Here is a 21,290-nt window from a genome sequence, read left to right as displayed (position 1 = left end):
GGTACCCAGGAAATGTCTGGAAATCGTGCTGCCGTGTGATAGCAAGAGCAGTGGCACAATGTACCACAAGCATTTTCCAAGATGGTGCGGAGCATGTGCAGTAGATTCAGTGCACAGGTGCAATGAAGACCATGGCCATGAAATAAACAAGGTAGGAGAGTGTCGCAGCTCTTTCCTCATGGCTGCAACACATAATTTATAGTGTCTGACTTACCCACAATCATGGCGTCAGGCCAATAAGGTGTCAGGATAAAATAATCAGCTCCATCCAGTCTGGGCATACCCCCGAGGGCATCTTCAGGGACAGGGCTCCACCGCACCATGGCCCTGTATTTGTAAAGCATGCTGTGTCTGACTCAATGTGTTGCACCACATGCCAAGGTAAAAGCCTAACACAGGATTCAGTGCCCAAAGTGACATTGCAGGCCAGTCCCACATCTTTCCGGTGAGGCCGGGGTAAGGTTCCCGATGCTCAGCCAAGGGGCTACAATCCTGAAGTTGCAAGGGGGAAAGCCACAGGGGCTATAGCACAGACCCTTAATAGAATAATCTCCAGATATTTCCACAGGTATAGAGGCCATTTACTTCTCTTAGTACAGTTAAAACACCCAACACCTAAAGACACTAGCAAAAAACTGAGGCTTGCTAGGAGTGGGAGGGGTTAAACGTGGAGCATTAGATGGGCGGAGTCTTAGATAATGCCATCTTGTTAGATGGATCAGGATGAGCAAAGCTGTTAAATGGAATTGCCAGTGGTTTTCTGTCAGAAAGCAAAGTACTATACAGGTGAAACTCGAAAAATTAGAATATCGTGCAAAAGTTCATTTATTTCACTAATGCAACTTAGCCGTCTACCAGGAGATTTTGGAGCACTTCATGCTTTCTTCCGCAGACGAGCTCTATGAGGATGCTGACTTCATTTTCCAGCCGGATTTGGCACCTGCCCACACTGCCAAAAAATTTCTGAGATTGTGGATTTGGGGTTTTCATGAGCTGTAAGCCATAATCATCACAATTATGACAAATCACGGCTTGAACTCTCTTGCTTTGCATGTAATGAGTCTATCTCATATATTAGTTTCACCTTTTAAGTTGCATTAGTGAAATAAATGAACTTTTGCACGATATTCTAATTTTTCGAGTTTCACCTGTATGTGCACATAGTATGTCATGCGAATAACTATTTTTTATTTTGTTCTTAATAAAGTAATTTTTTAAACGCAGAGAGCACTATGTTATATGTATTATATGTTATGCTAACTAACCGCAACATTTTATTTCTGGTATGTCTTTTTTTAAGTTGCAACATATTCATGTTTGCGTCTAACTGCACATATTTTCCGACATTTAGCATATTTTCTCAACTGCACAATATTTGCATCCAGCATTTGATACATTAAAATTACATTAAAAGTGCTCCTGAGTGCTTTTTGTATGTAATAGAAAAACTTCTGCGCTGTGAATTTAAAACCTTGTTGTGAAGCTGCTAACATTCCTAAAGTATGTTTCAAAAACAAAAATAGGAAATAATATCAAATTAAATTAAGTGTAGTGCTACTACCACAAACAAACTAGGATCATATATAAACCAATTAACATAATTAAAAAAGTAAATAAATTACATCAACCATATTCAAAATATCATCCAACTATTAAATTAGTATTAGTGATGGGGCGTGGCTTGGTAATGGCCGCGTGAGGCAGCATATTCATTCAGCTCTGGACACAGCCTCTTTATTACCGGCACCCTGTGATACCTTTACGGCAGAAACATGTCCAAAAAGAACAAGCAGAAGGGGCGCAAGTCGACCCCCAAAGTGGAGCTCCGGTGCCCAGAGAGCGGCCGCCGGAGCCAGCGGCAGGACCCGCGGATCGTGGCTCACTTGAGAGAGGGCCCTCGCCGCACCGCGCCCTAGTACTGAACGGGCCGCTGGACGCCACGCCACCAGGGCCGGAATTAGCCCCTCCCACTCCTATCCCTGAGCCGCAGTGTGAGGAGAAGCAGGGGGAACCGGAGCTCCGGCAGACAGGGCATGACATAGGGGATAGACAGAAGGACCCGCAGCTGCCTCCATCCACAGCTTGGGACTTGTCACCCACAAGGCAGCAGAGGCCCTCTTCACCCTATACAGAGGTAAGCTCCTCTCCAGTTCTCAAGCAGGGCCAGATCAGTGAAGCCCTGGATTCACTCTATGAGCACCACAGGGGGGAATCCACCCTGGATCAGGCCCAGTCTCCACACACAGCTGGCAGCCCAGGACCTGGACTTTGCCCACTACCCCCATGCACATACCCCCCATGGGCCCAGGCACCCCCAGCCCCCTTTTTGCACCAGAATGCATGGACTCTACCCCCTATTATATCTGGAGAGGACAGCTCCATGGGATCGTGGCGCTCAACTTCCCCTAAACTTACACTGACAGGGGTCTCTCAACGGATTGCGATGGGTTCAGGGTCAGAACCCCACGAGGACACTGACCTCCGATCCTTGCTTCAGACCTTACCGACAAAGGCTGACATTGCTGTGCTCATCCCCACCAAAGCAGATTTTGAAGCATTCACGGCGCGCATTGAATCCATATACTGTATAAAACAAGACGTCGCTGAAATCAGACAAGAACTCGGGACCTTTACATCTAAGCTTACAGGGGTCGAACAATCCAATTTGGATCTCTCGGAGAGAGTCGCCCTATTGGAGCGCGCGCAGACGTGTCACCAACAACAGATGTTTCACGTCCTGCTCTCCTCAGATGACCAGGACAACCGCGGCCGGCGGAACAACATACGCATCCGAGGTATACCGGAATCAACTTCCGCTGCGGATCTTAAAGAGACAGTCTGTGGGATTCTCAATCTTTATCGTGACAAACCTAATGGGACTCCACTTGAACTGGACAGGGTCCATAGATCTCTGGGGCCGCGCTCCACGGATGTCAACCGCCCCAGGGACTTCATATGTAGAGTCCATCATTACACCAAAAAAAGAGGAAATCATGATCCACGCTTGGAGAAAAGGTACACTAGATTTTGACGGTGCGCATATTCGCCTGTATCCAGATGTCTCGAGAAATACTCTACTGATGAGACGCATTCTTCGCCCCTTACTAGAGAAGATACGCGAATGTGGTGCCACCTATAAACGGGGATATCCGTTTCACCTTATTATACAGAAGACGGATTCATCCTTTCGCCTCTACTCGCCCGAGGATCTCCCAGCGCTCTTCACCTTCCTACAAACAGACCCCATCACCGTGCCTAACTGGATGCAAGCTCTACTGGATCCTGTAAACAGAACCGAGGGTGCCAGGGCCGCTGGCCGTCCGCCTCATGCTCCGAACACCACTCGCTACCATCCATCTGACAGCTCCTCTCGATGTGTACACCCAATGCCCAGGGAACGTGGTCCCCAAAGCCCTACCCCATCGCACAGAGAACCATAGCAGAACTTTGGACGTACGAAAGGAAACTAAGTCTTCATGCCTGAGAACTCTGGGACGGTAACATTGCTACTGAGCTTACCTCATGTTGACCCGTGCATGGCACTTAGTTGCGGGTATTCCACGGTTGTACCTGCTTAATGTTTTACATCTCTAGGTTGAGCTCCTCGGGACTGGGTATCTGAGCTTTTGGGTAATTCCGCTAGTTATCTCTGCAGTACAGTGATTTACGCGATTGCTCTTTGCATACACTTGTTTACACTGGACCCCCTCCGGGGCTTTCTCTGGACTAATCGCTGCCTCTCCCCTCTTCGGAGGGGCTTGCGGGGAGAATATTGGGGGGAGGTTCCCTATGGGGACTACGCGTCTCCTATTCTCAGGTCATGTTATTAGGAAATGTTAAATGCCTTTTTATTTCATGCTCATGCTGGGGGTGGAAGTGACATGGCGACCTACCTAACGGCTCTTCTCATCGCCTATCCGCCCGACACCCAGGGGGGGTGGGCCCCTACATCCTGCCCCACCGCACGGTGAACCCTAGCTGCACTTTAGACACAAGACGGGATCCCAAGTCTTCACACCCGAGAACTCAGGGACGAGAACATTGCAACTGAGCTTTCCCCAGATTAACCTGAGCGTAGCAAATAGTCGCGGGCATACCGCAGTTATAAGTGCCTAATGTCTAGCATTTCTAGGTTGCATTTCTAGAGACTGATTACCCTGTTTGATACTTTTGCTGGGTGCCCCTGCAACCTAGAGCTTTACGCGGTTGCTTTCTGACCTCACTTATTTACAACGGACCCCCCTGGGGCTGTCTCTGGGCCACCCGCTGCCTCCCGCCTTTACGGGGGGGTTTGTGGGGGGGCCGGGGAGTTCCCTGGGAGAAGATTCCTTGAGAGGTCAATGTGTCCAATATCCGCGGGTCAGGTTCTAAATATTCTATGCCGTCCCTTTTTATTCGCTGTTTATGCTGGAGGCGGCGGGGGAGTGGCTGCGTGCCTGGTATCTTTCATCATTGCTTATTTACGCGGGTCCTCTCTGGGACTTTCCCCCGGGACGCTCGCCCCGCCCCACCCTGTTGTGGGGATGGGCCGGTCGGCCTGGGGGGAGCCTTGAATGGGTGGCATGCTGCGCGCCCCTGGGTTTGCTCCCGGAGGGGGATAGAGGGTGACGCCTGCAGCGATGTTTCGGCTGCTGACGGGCGCCCTCCTCCCCCAACGGGGGACGGCCCCACAGAGAGTTGTCATAATTGGTTGTGCCTTTTAGGCCGAAGGATATTTTCTCTCTTTCTCCCTACCTCTCACCTCCTGGTTACTCTACATTACCACCTTTTACTCATCTTCTATTCCCTCTACACACTGAGACATGGAGGAGCTAAAATTAATTTACCATTAACGCTAAGGGCCTCAATACTCCTGAGAAAAGAAAAATGCTGCTGCAGGACCTCAGGAGATGGGGATCCCATGTGGCCTTCATACAGGAAACCCACTTTAGAGCTGACGCTACCCCTTCGCTCAAAGATTTCCGCTACCCGTTCTCCTACCACTCCTGCAACGAGACTTCAATCTTACGCTGGATCCATCCTTAGACTCATCTTCAAGATAGTCTTCACTTTCTCCGACAGCTAATAGACGCATTCTTCGCTCTCTCTATCGCTCCCAGCTTGTCGACGCTTGGCGTCAACAACATCCGTCCGTAAAAGACTACATCTTCTATTCTACACCTCTTCATACATACTCTAGAATAGACATGTTCTTTGTTCCCCACCAATACTTAGCGATGATAACCACCACAGACATTGGCACTATCACCTGGTCGCATCACCCCCAGGTCTTCATGCACATTACTCTATCGGACCACCCTTCACGTAACTCGTGGCAGTGGCGCCTTAATGACAGCCTCCTCCAAGACCCACTCATCCTGACTGATGTCACTAAAGAATAACACTCCTACTTTGTGTGCTTCTCTGGGAAGCACACAAAGTCTTTGTTAGGGGTGTCTTGATTAAGCATGGCACACGAGTCAAGCGTCGGAGGGAGGCCGAATTGTTAGCTCTGTTGCATACTCTACACGGACTGGAACTTCGACATAAATCGACCGGCTCGCCTACACTACTAGCTGACATTCTATCCACTCGCCAACGGATAAACTCACTGACCTCCTATAAGATAAAAGCGGCGCTCACACGCTGTAGGAGGAAATATTACGAGTCGGGGGATAAATGCGGGAAACTTCTAGCTAGAGCCCTGAGGGAACATTGGCAGCTTTCCTACGTACCACATGTGGTAACATCCAACCAAACTAAAGTGTCCCTCCCGAAGGCTATAGCTAACGCCTTCCGAGATTACTACTCCAAATTATACAACCTGCATCCTACACCTGACTCTATTCCTCAGAGCACCTTACAGGATAAGATTTCCTCCTACCTATCCTCGAGCGCTCTGCCTTCTTTAGATGCGCAGATTAGGGATACGCTGGATGCCCCCATAACCTAGGAAGAGTTTACCTCTGCGCTTAAATCCACGAAGAACGGGAAATCGCCCGGCCCTGATGGCTTCACAACTCAATACTATAAGCTTATGACCGTGACACTGGCAGGCCGCTTTACACAGGCTTTTAATGCCTTGTCCTCCACCTCTCGGCTCACCAGAGACTCTCTATCCGCCCATATTTCAGTTATCCCAAAAGATGGGAAAGATCCATCTTCGTGTAGCAGCTATCGTCCTATATCTCACCTGAACACCGACCTGAAGCTGTTTACCAAAATATTGGCGTCTAGATTGAGCCCTCACATGCCTGACCTGATACACTATGACCAAGTGGGGTTCATTCCAGCTCGGTAGGCTCGTGATAACACCATCAAGACCTGTCACCTTGTTCATTATGCGGCGACATCCAAAATACCTTGCCTTTTTCTGTCTACTGACGCTGAAAAGGCTTTTGATCGGGTCTCCTGGGAATTCCTGTTCGCTACTTTGAAACATATAGGCCTGGGTGAACACATGTTATCCTGGGTATCGGCAGTATACTCCATCCCGACGGCGTGTGCCAAAGTAAATGGCGTGCTGTCGGATCCTTTTCCAATCAGCAATGGAACCAGACAGGGTTGCCCCCTATCACCGCTACTATTCGCCCTATCTCTAGAACCATTCACGGACATGTTAGGTCCAATATTGATGTGACTGGAGTTAAAAGGGATCAGCGGAATATAAAGTTTCTGCCTATGCGGACGACCTGATGTTCTCTCTCACCAACCCGGTAATCTCCCTCCCCAATCTCATGCAGGAATTTGCAACGTATGGCGAGCTATCCAATCTAAAGATCAATTTCAGCAAATCCACTGCCATGGGAATCTCAATCCCAACTCCACTTACCCGATCCCTGCAGAATAGCTTTAATTTCCAATGGATGACCCGAGCGTTAAAATACCTGGGCACATTTATACCTCCGTTCGTGAAGGATATATTTACCTACAATTTCCCACCTCTCTTGGCACAAGTACGCACGCTCCTTTCCAGCTGGCAGAACGGCTTCTTTTCCTGGTTTGGACTGTGTAATGCCATCAAAATGACGATTTTGCAGAAATTCCTGTATCTTTTTCAAGCCCTACCTATCTCGGTCCCCAACGGGTATTTTCGCCAGGTCAACTCTTTGCTGACAAGGTTCGTCTGGGCTAATCGTCATCCCCCGTTTAAGCCACTCCATCCTGACTCTACCTAAAGACTCAGGAGGTGTAGCCCTTCCTGATCTATTGAAGTACTATGTAGCTAGCCATCTGGTTCGCCTGGTCGACTGGTGTAGACACTCACCTACGAAACAATGGGTGCCCCTGGAGGAATCCATGTCGCCTTATCTCTTGGCTAGGGCGGCATGGTGTCCCTCGACTCTGCCCCACTCGCTTAAAACCCACCATCTGACGGGTACTACTCTTGCAGTATGCTCAAAGGCTCTTACCAGGTGGCGTCTGATTAGTGAGGCTTCCCTGCTCTACCCAATTATGGGTAACCCGGCCTTTCCACCGGGAACCTCGGTTGGCCCTTTCCGATCCTTGATTGCCAAGAACCTCTTTCAAGCCTCCCACTTTGCACGTGGGGGCACGTGGCCTTCCATGACATCCCTTACCGACCCTGCAGGAATATTTGGTTTGGACCAATGGGGAGCATTCCAACTGAGACACTTCTTTCTTACCTTATCACCAGCGGCGTGTTTTGAGACGCCGCTGGTTTTTACATCCGGAAAACCAATGTTCCTGACACGCTGGGAACAAGAGCTAGAGAACACATTTTCAGATGTCCAAAGTCGAAACATTATCCACTTCACTCTGCGATCATCGATTTGTACTAAATATCAGGAGACTAATTACAAGATCCTTACAAGATGGTATCGAACACCGGAGCTCTTACATAAGATGCATGGTGAAGTTGCCAACGTCTGCTGGAGATGTAATGCGGACGGGGGAACTCTACTCCATCTCTTCTGGTCTTGCCCAGTCTTGGCACAATTCTGGTCCACGGTTTGTGACATTGTGAAGAAGTTCATGGAATCTGAATTACCATTGGACCCCTCAACTTTCCTGTTGCACAACATTCCTATGTCCAGAAAGGCCTATGCCCGATCTGTGGTACGCCACTTGATGGATGCAGCTAAATCCTGCATCCCTAGTCTTTGGAAGACTCCCTCTCCCCCTACAATATCTATGTGGATATGCAGAGTGGAGGAGATTAGGGTAATGGAAGACATGATTCTGTCCTTTCAAGGTAGGCAAGAACGCTACTCTAGGACATGGTTTGACTGGTTGGAGTACATGGATTCCCCTGAGGGCAGAGCATACTCTGTATAATCTCCCTCCTTTGAATGGCTCATCAGAGAGGGCCCAGCGAGTGACCCTCTAGACAGGCTCTACCATGTCCCACTGCCCTATGCCTCCTCGTTCACACTTACTGGTCCTGCCCTCCCTCCCTCTCGTTTGTATACCTCCTTCATTCCTCTCCCATCCTGATGTTCTGCTGTTAATGTTTGATCCTTAGCCACTTAAGCGATTGGGGATAGCTGATGTAGCTTTACTTATTATGCATATGTATGCATATGTCTACTTATTACGTTTGCATCACTCGATTGCGTATGTGTTGTATGTTTATTGTAAAATGTTGGCTCCAAATAAAGAATAAAAAAAAAAAATGAGTATTAGTAAACTCTCAAACTTTTTTTCAATAATTAATCCAGATGAAACAAAAATACATTGCCCAGCAGAGCATTGCTTTCCATTTTTGCCCAAACACTTACAATTATCAGGTTTATGAACAGCTGCTTCCAAGTCTCTGAGCTCAGCTTCCCTGAACTTCCTGTCCAGTACTAGATCACAAAGGACAGTGCAGACTCCAACAACTGTTCATCTACTAGCTTGCAGAAGGGAGGAGTGGGGGCCAGGGGGGAGACACACACAGCTTACTAGGACACACAAGGGTGACTGCATAGCACTCTGATTGAGAAAGGAGTCATTCTAAATCAGGAAGTGAGGACCAGTGCTCAAGAGACCAGATTATTCTGCAGGAAACCAAAACTTTTAAACATCAATAAGCAGCATCTATCGTAAGTGATTTCATCAGCATTTGAAATAGCTTAAAATCCTTTTGACTTTAATATCACTTTAAGTTAGTTGCTTAGATGAGAGGAGCAGATGTTTTGCTTGTTTATGTTATGTAATTTCTGCATGAAGACCTACACTGTGTTTGCGGCTTTACTTAATACAAATGAAGGACAGTAAGCAACGTTCTGCGCATGGCCAGAGTGCCGTGCGCCCCTATGTGCATGTCCGGAAGACCCATTCTCAGGGTCAACGCGCGCAATACGTGCGTGTGCATGCGCATCAGAAATCTCCTTGGTAAGCGAGCACAAGTCACACAGGAAGTTACATCTTGAAGCCCTATTTAAACAGAGCCGTGGCAAACCTCGACCACAAAAGAATGATTCCCCGGAGCACAATTAGTACAACGTGTGCTCATGCTTCCTCCCAGGAAACACAACAATAATTATGGGTCTGTAACCAGAGCATATGAACAAACATAGGGTCCGCCCCTAAGGAAGTGTGCCGACCAAAAAAGAGGTTACTTCATACCATATATACAAAGAATACAAAATTTTACCAAATGGTCACAAAAATCTCTTTAAAATTGACAACGTTGTCTAATCAAACACACAATCCATACATTCCTGCTGGGTTATATTCACATGACCACCATTGGGAATTACATAAATACATTGAGTAAAGATCATATGATCTAGTAGTCAGACCCACTCCATCTTATGCATTTAGCAAATAATAGATCTTCATTCAATGAATTTACCTGGAATCCCGACTGTAAAATAATGGCAGCACCCACTATACAGATGACAATTAGCATATGGAGGAGTTTAGTGAATCATTGTTCAAACTGACAACCTCAATAAAGTGTAGATTAGACACAAGTATACAGAATAGATTAGATACTATGAATTAGTATCAGCAAACAATTATTTGTATCGCTGAGACTTCTCCATTAAGATCAATAACACAATTTTCAGTCCCTCCACACATGCTAGGGTGCTAAGTGTAATCCTGTACTCTGACCTCTCCTTCAGGTCCTACATCCAATCACTGACCAAATCTTTCCATCTTAACCTCCCTAACATTTTCAAACTTTGTCCTTTCTTAACAAACTACATCACAAAACTACTAATTCACTCTCTCCCTATCTCTCCACTTGACTACTGCAAACTAATTTCTCATTGGTCTACCTCTAAACATGCTATCCCCACTTCCATCTATCATGAATACTGCTGCCAAACTCATCCTCCTCACCAACTGCTCAGTGGCCACCACCCCTCTCTGCCAATCCCTCCACTGGCTTCCAATAGAGCAATGCATAAAATTAAAAATACAACAACATACAAAACTTTGCCCCCAGCCAAATCTTCAACCTAATCTCAAGATATCACAAAAACCATCCTGTCCGCTCCCAAAACCTCCTGCAGTCTAGTTCCCTCATCACCTCCTCCCATGCTCACCTCTAGGACTTCTCCGGACCTCTGGAACTCCCTACCACAACCTATCTGGCTATCTCCTCATCTGTCTGCCTTTAGGTGATCCCTGACAACTCACCTCTTCAGAGAAGCCTATTCCACTTCCTCTAAAAACTGTATATCAACTCCTTTAATCAGCTCATTCCTCACAGTAATTACCTTCTGTATAACTTGCCCCTCCTTGTAGATCATAAGCTCTCACGAGCAGGGTCCTCCTTCTTGAAAAATCCACTCGTCCGCTCGTCTGTGACGAGAGGACAACGGAGCACGACGAGCAGCTTCCCGGCCGGCCATTGTAATTACACGGCCGGTCGGGAGCTTTACATTCAAGCGATTGAGCGTCTCGAGACGCCCGATCACTTGTATTACCAGCAGCTGTCACTGCCGTTGCTGGTCCAGAGATCCGCTGTGCCCGATGCGGCCGGGACCAGCACGGCTCTGTGACAGGAGATCAAAGGGATATCACTACACGATCTACCTTTGATCTACTCTTCAGTCCCGGAATGCAGGAAGTGATGTTTAAAAAAAAAAAAAAAAAAATGTATACAAAAATTAAAGAATCATAAAAAAAAGCATTAAAAAAAAAACAATTTTTTTAAAAAGTCCTCCGCCCCCCCATATACACCTACGTGCGAAAACGATTGCGCCCATTGTGCCGCACATGTTACATATAAACGCGAACGTCGGAGTGTGAACAATAATTTTAGGGCCATTAATCACTGATAACACTAAACTGATGGGCAGTAAAAGCGTTTTAAGCGTCGCCTATGGCCAGTTTTCAGTGTGGTCGTTTTTTGCGATTTTGCGGGCGCACCCAATTTTAAGGCTTGACATGTTTGGTGTCTATCTACCCGACGTGACCCCGTCTTTTATGTTTTACCAAAAATATGGGTAAGAATAGATGTTTAATAACATAACGTAGGGAAAACATTTTTTTATTTGAAATTTACGGTACTTTTTTCATTATGACTGGTTATTATTCATTATTATGACTGGTGAAATTTTTGACTGACTGGTGAGACACCCTAAAATTTTTCAAGCCCTGGCAATTGTACTATTTCCCCATATGTTGTAAAAGTGCTGCACAATATAAATCCTGTATAATAATACTAATCTGTAACAAGCATACAAGGCTCTGCTATGGCATTCTCATGTCATGTTATTATTAGATGTTAAGGGGACTTAAGGTCATAAGCACCATTATGTGGTTGGAGCTCGTAATAACACTTGTGGTCCGAGCTTGGCCATGACATGTGTGATTCTCTATGCCCCATGACCTGAAGTGTGCCTTGGCCGCCTAGGACAGTATTCCTTAAAAGGGGACATACCCAGTAATATGAAATAGAAAAAAGGGGTATGGGCGGGTGGGAACACCAGGAAACCGCCGACCTACTAGCACGGCAAGCCGTGCTGTATTTAAGGGCCAGTCTCCTCCCACAAATCCAGGCCAGCCATTGGCCAGCCTTCAAACTTGTGGTCCGAGCCTGGCCATGACATGTGTGATTCCCTATGCCCCATGACCTGAAGTGTGCCTTAGCCGCCTAGGACAGTATGCCTAAAAGGGGACAAAAACCATGCTGGGAGGATAGGTGAAAGCAGCTTGATACCCCACCTCGCTAATCTGGCAAAGGCTCGAGCCACTTCGACATGTGAGTCTGGAATATACCTGACATAACAGGCAGAACTCCAAAGTCCCATGTGTTTAGTACACCCTGTTTAGAAGCTTTACCTATTGATATGGAGACTGTTGACGGTTCACCTCTATCTTCAGGGCCAATTACCCATGAAACTGTTCCTCTTAAACTGCAAATTGAGCCTGAACATAGTGAGACCATCAGTTTTCAGCTGATTTCATCACCCAAATTCCCTATTATTCTGGGCATCCCTTGGTTCTCTACTCATAATCCCTCCATAAACTGGGAGACACGATCTATAATCTTCACCTCCATTCATTGTAGAGACTTTTGCATGAAACGTTGCCAACCGCAATTGTCCCTGATCAAGGACTCACATGTTGAGGAAGGATCTACTCCAGAGTATGACAGACTGCCTCTACAATACAGGGAATTTCAGGATGTCTGTGATAAAAAGAATGCTGACCAACTGCCTCCTCATCGCCCTTATGATTGTCACATAGAGTTGCTTCCTGTGGTGGAAATACCTTTTGGCCGTATTTACTCTGTCGGAGCCTGAGTTGAAGGTGCTCAGGGAGTTTCTGGAGGAGAATTTAAAGAAAGGTTTAATCAGACACTCGACATCTCCTGCTGGAGCACCCCCATTCTTTGTGGAAAAGAAGGACTCTACTTTGACACCGTGCATAGACTACAGGGAATTAAACAAAATCACTATCAAGAACCGCTATCCACTCCCTTTGATTCCTGAACTGCTGGAAAGACTCACCAAATTGGACTTACGGGGTGCATATAACCTTGTTCGCATTCGTCAAGGAGACGAATGGAAAACTGCTTTTAGAACCAGATATGGACATCTTGAGTCTTTGGTCATGCCATTTGGCCTGTGCAATGCTCCTGCAACATTCCAACACTTTATTAATGATATGCTGCGAGATTTGTTGGATCAGTTCGTTATTGCCTACTTGGATGATATCCTTATCTTTTCAGATGATGTACAGGAACATCGCAATCATGTCTCCATCATCTTTGAACGTCTGAAGGAGAATCAACTATCAAATTGGAGAAATGTGAGTTCGAACAAACTCAAATCCAGTTCTTGGGGTACATAATTTCTCCAGATGGGCTGAGTATGGACCCCGATAAGATTAAAGCTGTGGTGGAGTGGCCCACCCCCAGAAACATTAAAGAAGTTCAACGGTTTATTGGATTCGCAAACTTTTACCGAAAATTCATAAGGGACTTCTCCAAGGTGATAGCACCAATTACCCAGCTAACAAAGAAAGGACAGCTCTTTTCATGGTCGCCAGAGGCGCAGACTGCTTTTACCAAACTAAAGGCTCTTTTCACTTCTGCACTGATATTGGTACACCCAGATCCCGAACTGCCTTTTATAGTGGAGGTGGATGCTTCAGATTCTGCTGTAGGGGCTATTCTTTCTCAGCGAGTTGGGGACAAAATGCAGCTTCATCCTTGTGCTTTCTTCTCTCGTTTTAATGTTCTCTGCTGAAAAGAATTATGATATTGGAAATAAAGAATTATTGGCAATTGAGGAAGCTTTTTCCAAATGGAGACATCTGCTGGAAGGAGCCAATCATCCTGTGACTGTGCTCACTGATCACAAAAACCTTGATTTCATCCGTTCTGCCAAAAGACTGTCCTCTAGACAAGCACGATGGACTTTGTTCTTTTCCAGGTTCAGTTTCCTTATCTTGTATCGACCGGGATCAAGCAATGGCAAGGCAGATGCCTTATCACTGACTTTGTCAGAGCCCCTCCAGGAAAGCAACCCTGAATGTACCATCTTGCCTCAAAAGAACTTTCTAGGTGCCACGAATTTCAAGGAGTTCTTGCCTCTACTTAAAGATGGCTACAGTGATGACCCACTCCTCAGTTGCCCCCCCCCTCCCCCCAAAGATATTTAACTCTTCTATAAGAACGGCTATTGGACTCAAGACCATCGTCTCTACGTACCAGAATCCGCACGGGTAGAGGCCCACAGGCTGGTTAATGACTCTAAAGTGGGTGGGCATTTCGGTGCCACAAAGACTGCAGAACTTTTATCACGTTCCTTTTAGTGGCCCGGTTGCAAGAATTATGTCAAATCCTATGTTTCTTCATGTCTGGCCTGTGCACGTCACAAGACACCTCGATCCTCTCCGCTGGGGTTGCTTCATCCTCTGCCAGTCCCATTAAGACCTTGGGGGTCAATTTCTATGGACTTTGTAGTCGATCTTCCCCCCTCTATGGAAATGACTACTATCTTAGTGGTCGTTGACCATTTTACAAAGATGGCTCATTTTATCCCAACCAAGGAGATACCCACTTCTGAGGAAACTGCAGAGCTGATGGTCCGAGAGATATTCAGATTGCATGGCATCCCTGATAATGTGGTATCTGACAGAGGAGTGCAGTTTACCTCGAAATTTTGGAAGAGTTTCTGCACAGCCCTGGGCGTTTCAACTAATTTGTCCTCTGCTTTCCATCCTCAATCTAACGGTCAAACTGAGAGGACCAACCAAACCTTGGAGCAGTATCTGCGCTGTTTTGTCAGCTATCTTCAGGATGACTGGGTGAATTATCTTCCTACAGCAGAGTTCGCTTATAATAATTCTAAACACAGCTCCACTTCACTGAGCCCTTTTTACATTAATACTGGTTATCATCCTGTTTTTATTCCTAACCTCCCTATCTCAACTCCGATTCCTGCTGTGACTGACAGATTGACTGCCTTACAGGAGACTCAGGAGAAACTAATTGAGACACTGAAGGAGGCTCAGCAGAATTTCAAACGGGCAGCTGACAGGCATCGCAGAGCCCTTCCCACTTGGGCGACAAGGTCTGGCTCTCTACTAAAAATCTAAGGACACATGTTCCATCTTCTAAACTGGGCCAAAAGTTTTTGGGGCCTTTTCAAATTTCGTCTCAAATCAATCCAGTTGCATTCCGCTTACAACTTCCTGCCAGCATGAAGATTCACCCTGTTTTTCATGTCTCGTTGCTCAAGCCATTTCATGAAAATCCTTTTTCCGGGAGAGTTCTTCCACCCCCTCCACCTGTTGATGTAGAAGGTGAGGAAGAATTTATTGTTGACAAAATTCTGGACTCCAGAATGTTCAGGAACAAATTGCAATATTTTGTTCAATGGTAAGGATATGGTGCGGAGGAGAATTCATGGGAACCTATAGATGTTCATGCCCCTAGGCTGACAAAAGAATCAAACCAGATCCTAGGATGTCCAAGGGCCATCTTGGAAGGAGGGGGGTACTGTCAGGAACCTGATCTGAACCCAGGGCCTCTGCTGTAGCTGGCAGTGGTTCTACCTGTTGAGCCACCTTAGAACCTTGGATAGCTCCTTGCCTGATCTCCTGTGAAATCCTCAGTTAAACCTAGTGCCTGCTGAACCCTGAACCTCTTGCTCCTCCCTTGAACTTCCTATTTAAGCCATGCCTCTGCGCTTCCTGTTTGCCAGATTATTGTGCTCCTGCCATTATCTTGCTCCTGCTCCCTCTGTGCTACAATCTACTCATACTGCTACCCGTGCACTGACCTTTTGGCTGCTGATTCACCGACTACTCTCATCGTCTGCTGCTTCGTACCTGATACCTTTTGGCTACTGACCTCGGCTTGTTCGCTGGCTACGCTTCTGCCTGCTCCTAAACTACTACCGTCTGCTTGTGTACCGAACCCAGCCTGTTATACCACAAATTTCCCTGCTGTTTCAGCTACTGGACTCCAAGCCTGATCCCAGATCGTGACACACTGTCTGTAGCTGAGATCCAACCGGAACCAGACCGGAAGCGTTACACCGGCTTAGTCAAGTTGTCCTATCAAGTCCGGAAAACAATTAGCGCAAATATGCAATAGTCTACATTGACTATAATTACACACTGTGTAGTTAAAGTTGTTACAGATCTGCACCTTCCCCAGAAAATGTATCGGTCTACCCAACTTGTCATGTTGCACCGCCTGCTGAATGGACCCCAGATTGCTCGGGCCTCTTGATGAGCTAGGAATGGCCGACAGGTCAGCCAAAGGGCACCAGGCGGTAGTATGTGCAGGAGACAGACATGTCGCACACACCAGGGATTTCAGGCTAGCAAAATGCCTGCACAAAAGCTCCATGTCTATACTGCTCCAGTTTGTAACTACCTGAAATTGAGCCCATATGGCTGCCGCTTTGGCCGAAAAAGATCTGTGGTAGTCATAGAAGGCTGACCCCATATACTTATGTGCCAGATCCACCACCCTATAAAAAAGGTAGATGTCCAACTCCTCCCTTCTATGGGGACTGGTAATACATAAAACATCTCTGAATTAAACTGAATTCCAAGACAAATTCCGCCAGAGAAAGCTTGCGACTAAGCCTGGGATCCTTGGTCCTTGGTCACCACAGACACATCCCCACAGACGAAAGCCTCGTTTTCAGTTACATCATGAGCAGCGATTAACATGAATGCTAAATTAACATCCTTACCTTCCAAAATGTCCTTCTTAATGTTGGGGGGACAAAATAAATTGGTGCTACTGCAGGTGCACCAGCACCCTGGACAGGACTTGCTGTTGGCAATCGGGTTGTTATAGTACCTGAAAGCGCTACCGGAGCCGCCGAAGGCCCTGCAGATCCAGCTACTTGGAGAGTGTCAGGACGTTTCTCAGTCGCCTCCATCCTGGTCTGTAAATCCTGAATGGACGAGGTGAGGTTGTTCAGGGCCGCATGAATCTGAACCAGGGATGTGTTGAGAGAGGCGTATTCTGTAATCGTAGAAGGCCTGGCTTGTGAGGAGCTGGGAAAAAACTATTTCAACAGCTCCAAAAGATGCCTCTTCTCAACAGCTCCGCCGTAAGTTTTGGCACAGTCCATGTCCTGAGGGATGGGATGCTACCCTGTTCAGAACCTCTGGAGGAATGAATGAAAATTCCTCAATATCCGATGGTTGAGACATGATAACTGAAAGCAACCAACATAAATACAAGTTATGACCCGTAACTAGCAATCACCCAGGTGCTCGAAAATTAATATAGTGAAAACACCAGACACTAGACAAGCTATTTGTGTAAAGAAAAAATGCCAAACGAGTCTGAAAACGTATTTTTGTCATTTCCACTGAAGTATGAGAGTAAACGAGCCCAAGTTTAACCTGAGACGTGACAGGTCAATTACAAAACGAGCACTCAGGGCTTACGTACCTGCTGACGTAGCAGGTAAAATAATATGAATGAGATTTGTGGAAAACAGACCGAATGACCTATGGTTTATACAGGCGAGAACTTGCAACGTTACAAGTATTGAATAAATATCGTACAATTAGTTAATGGCCAAGTATTGAATAAAGCCTCTCAGCCCGTAAGGTCATTGTAATATATATATATATATATACACACACACACACACAGTATATATTTTTTTTACCTAAAAGACCAATCGTGTCGTGCTAAAACAGTCGTGTACTAACCAATGTGTAATGAAAATACCTAAAATTTTCATGTACTTAAATATACCAATTAATGCCCAATCTGATGGAAACGAAAGAAGAAAGACACAAGAAAACTTACTGCCCCCCTACCTTCGCTTGACTGGTAACTTGTACTTGAATGAATGAACCTCCCTGAGAAGTCTCAGCCATCAGGTCATTCAAGTACAAGTTACCAGTCAAGCGAAGGTAGGGGGGCAGTAGGTTTTCTTGTGTCTTTCTCAGATTGGGCATTAGTTGGTCTACCATGAAATAAGAAAAAAGATTACCATGTACTTCCATGAAAACTACCAGATGAATACTAATAGCAGACAACAGAAAGGCCTTGCCTTGTGACCTGTCTAGCATGTGCATAAACACCACCCTGTATGTATTAACCCCAATGCACTTATCTAATATACCGACATAGCCATCAAGCAAAAAAAGGTTTGTTTTTTTTCTTCATATGAAGAGTAGAAACTCACATGCAACCACTGAAATTGCTCATTGCATTTGTAGCCTGGAATGAGCTACTGCAGCACCAGTGACACCTAGAGTCTACTAACAATATGACATTGTGTGGCAACCTAGGAAAAGTATATGCATTTATCTTGTGACACATGAATTGAAATTGACCATGAAAACCCCACATTCCCATGCCAATGCTGCGGCTCTCCCCCTTTTCCTCCCCCTCACCGTGCCCCTACGAATCCACCAGGTGATCGATTGATCCTGCCGATGACGGTACCTTGCGGGTCCACTGCCCACTGCTGAGCGCCGGTTATAGCCCTTCGTGGATCCTGGCGTGGGAAGTGGCGGAACGCGGCTTCCCGCACTTACCCTGCCACCTTGATGACGGCTTGCCAGGAGAGACCAACGACCCGGAAGTCCTTGCTGAAACGTACGTGAACCCTGATCAGAATGCCCGGAACCCGCCGACGTACTAGCATGGCAAGCCATGCTGTATTTAAGGGCCAGTCTCCTTCCACAAATCCATGCCAGCCAATGGCCAGCCTTTAAACTTAACTAATCTGACTAATCAATTAGCAGTAAGAGCAGATGATCACAGAACAAGGATCAGAAACTTATACTGACTGGCACATGGCAATTGAGAACTCTATAATCTATGGAGTTGAACTCAGACCTGTATATTAGTGTCCACTGGCTAATGTGGTTGCAAGAAAATCTTAAAAAGATGGCTTCTATGAACATAATGTTGGTAATTTAATGATTTTTAACAAAAGTAGTGATGAGTGTGTGGTGGTAAACTATATATATTAGGGATAGTTTATAATCATCTTTTCTTATCCAAGATATATTTCTGATAATAATTAGAGCCCTGAAATATGTTACTTTTAATTTATGTTATAACAAAAATTAATTTAATCAATCAATTTCTGACAACAATAGCACATGTATGATTACCCCATGTAGATCCTTCATAGTCTGTTTCCTTTAGGGCTGAAGACAAACCACTGCGGTCCCGATTAATATATGTAGATGTCTCAGTGTAGTTTGTATGCTCAGTGGTCTGGTGGGGGGTAGGAGCTCGTTTGATGGTGGTCACTTTCCTCCTTGTACTCCTGTATAATAGACAATTTGTAAAAATATTTCCTAGGCTTTGGACCAATATGCAGCAAGGTCAATGACTTGGGTAATACCAGGAATCTTGTCTAACTGTGCTTCACATTTGGCAGTCTGATGTGTTTCCCCATCACATGTTTTGCAAGCATTTACGTTTTATTTTCTTGTTGGTTGAGCCACAATACCAGATTTCAGCTGCTGAGTGCAGAAACTGATGGTATAAAAGAAGAGGAGATCACTCCGTGTTGCTGTGTTGCAACAGCAGGCAACCAAAAATCCTTGAATTTCCCTTTTATGGATAAACTGTTTATTACATGGGATCTTATTTTATATAATCGTTCTAAAATACTAATAAAGTACACATGAATGGCTGTAATTTCTTTTTATGCCATTTATCCACAGTAGCTTCTAAAAACATATACAGTAAACTCCCAGCTATCCAGAACCCATGGTAGATGCCGGATAACTGTAGTTTCTGGTTGCTTGAGAGTTACTATTAACTCTTAAGCAACATCCTCCCTCCCCCCTTCCGATTTATCTGCTGGCTAGATTCTGCTATGGCCATAGCTAATAGTAGGTTAGCTATTGCACACGCCCACTGCCCGTTGTTTACATTCACCTGCCAGCTGCGGAATCTAGCCGTCGGCCGCAGCAAGATGTAAACGGAGAATTTCACAACATTTTTTAGTGTGCACATGTCTATCAAGCAACTGACAAAAAAATGAGGACATATATCCTCGATTTTTTTTTTTCTGGTTGCTTGAATGCCTCATAATGGGGAGTTTACTGTAACTAGTTATAGCCCCTCTGTGATATTTGCAGCTTCGTACATTGAGCCCTCATTCACACTAAACGTTTTTTAGTGCTTTTTCTGCTCGAAAAAACACAGAAAAAAACAAACACCCCCATCTGAGTGTTTTGTCGCTTGTAGCAAAACGCCCATCGCTTGAAGAAAGTACTTGGGTTTCTTTTTGAGAGATTCTGTGCCTCTTGGCCCCATAGACTTCAATGAAAAAGCTCAAAAATGCATTTGCTGCGTTCTTGCGTGTTTTTTTGTGCATAAAACGTGCATTTGTCACATCAATGAGTCCCAATCTGCTTGCAAAAACACGCAACTGTATGTATGCGCCTTTACACTCGTAAAAATGTGCAAGAATGTGCTACACAAAACACTAATTTCTACGCGCAAAGATGCTGTCGCCCAGGTGTGAATGCAGGCTAAAGTTTTTATCTAAATCTGTTTATAAATGTGCAAATGTGTGCTTATCTGCTAAAGAATACACAAAAATCCATTTATATTAATGTTAAGGAAGCAGTGACTCAGAAACAAGAGAGAAGAGATGGCTACATCTTGTTTTTGTGCATATCATAGCAGTGATTATGAGTGATGCTAAAGACCACACAATTTCCTGTGTTAGTACGGTTTCCTCTCTGCCTACCACAGGATGTGACAGTGGGGGCTGCTCTATGCCTTTTGCTTTAAAAATTGTCTTGCTAAAAAAATGCTCATGTACACATCTAACAAGCCAAATGATTAATGAAGTGTAGTTGGACAAATGCACTGCATGGGAAAAGATATTCCACATAGAAAGATCACAAGACAAATACTAACCTGACAGGACTGTCTCTATACAACATATGACTGTCCATGCTGCTAGTGCTGTTCTTGTCATCTTCCTGATCCAGAGTGCTCAGACGCTTGCTGCGGCGTGACATATTCTGCTATATTGCTAGAAACAAGGTAATTCTGTATAAAATAGAATAAAAAGTCTGGCTTTTTATAAGGACAATAAACACAAATAATGCTCAGAATATACAGTGGCAGATGCAGTGTTCAGCTGAATATAATGTGCATGGTATTTCAGTGTGTAATTAAAGTCATTAAGCATTTTGTTGTATAATTGGGCATTAACCCAATTAATAGTTGTGCCCACATTTCTGGGTGTTACCGTATATACTCGAGTATAAGCCGAGTTTTTCAGCCCATTTTTTTTGCTGAAAAGTGCCCCCCTCGGCTTATACTCGAGTCAGCGTCTCGAGCTGGTCAGGTTTCTTCTTACTTACCTCGCCGAGCGTAGCGTCACTGCTGCTCCGGTGGGCGGCGATCCGAGCGGGGTCATCTGGCA

General features: G+C 45.6%; 1 protein-coding gene across 1 annotated transcript in view; it reads right to left on the bottom strand.

The window, feature by feature from the left end:
- LOC108802846 (SUN domain-containing protein 2-like) overlaps nucleotides 1-21,290 on the bottom strand; it is a gene marked incomplete at its 3' end in the record, with an annotated part of 45,727 nt that overhangs the window by 8,081 nt on the left and 16,356 nt on the right. The window contains exons 2-3 of the mRNA XM_018574698.1: nucleotides 20,777-20,911; nucleotides 19,006-19,163 (exon numbers count right to left, since the gene is read on the bottom strand). Coding sequence (XP_018430200.1) covers nucleotides 19,006-19,163; nucleotides 20,777-20,880 — 262 coding nt within the window. The remainder of the gene's footprint in view (nucleotides 1-19,005; nucleotides 19,164-20,776; nucleotides 20,912-21,290) is intronic.

This window comes from Nanorana parkeri, unplaced genomic scaffold (genome assembly GCF_000935625.1).
Source record: "Nanorana parkeri isolate BGI_ZX_2015 unplaced genomic scaffold, ASM93562v1 scaffold3171, whole genome shotgun sequence".
NCBI lineage: Eukaryota > Metazoa > Chordata > Amphibia > Anura > Dicroglossidae > Nanorana > Nanorana parkeri.
Note: the sequence above shows the minus strand (reverse complement) of the source record. Positions and strands in the feature narration are given on the sequence as shown.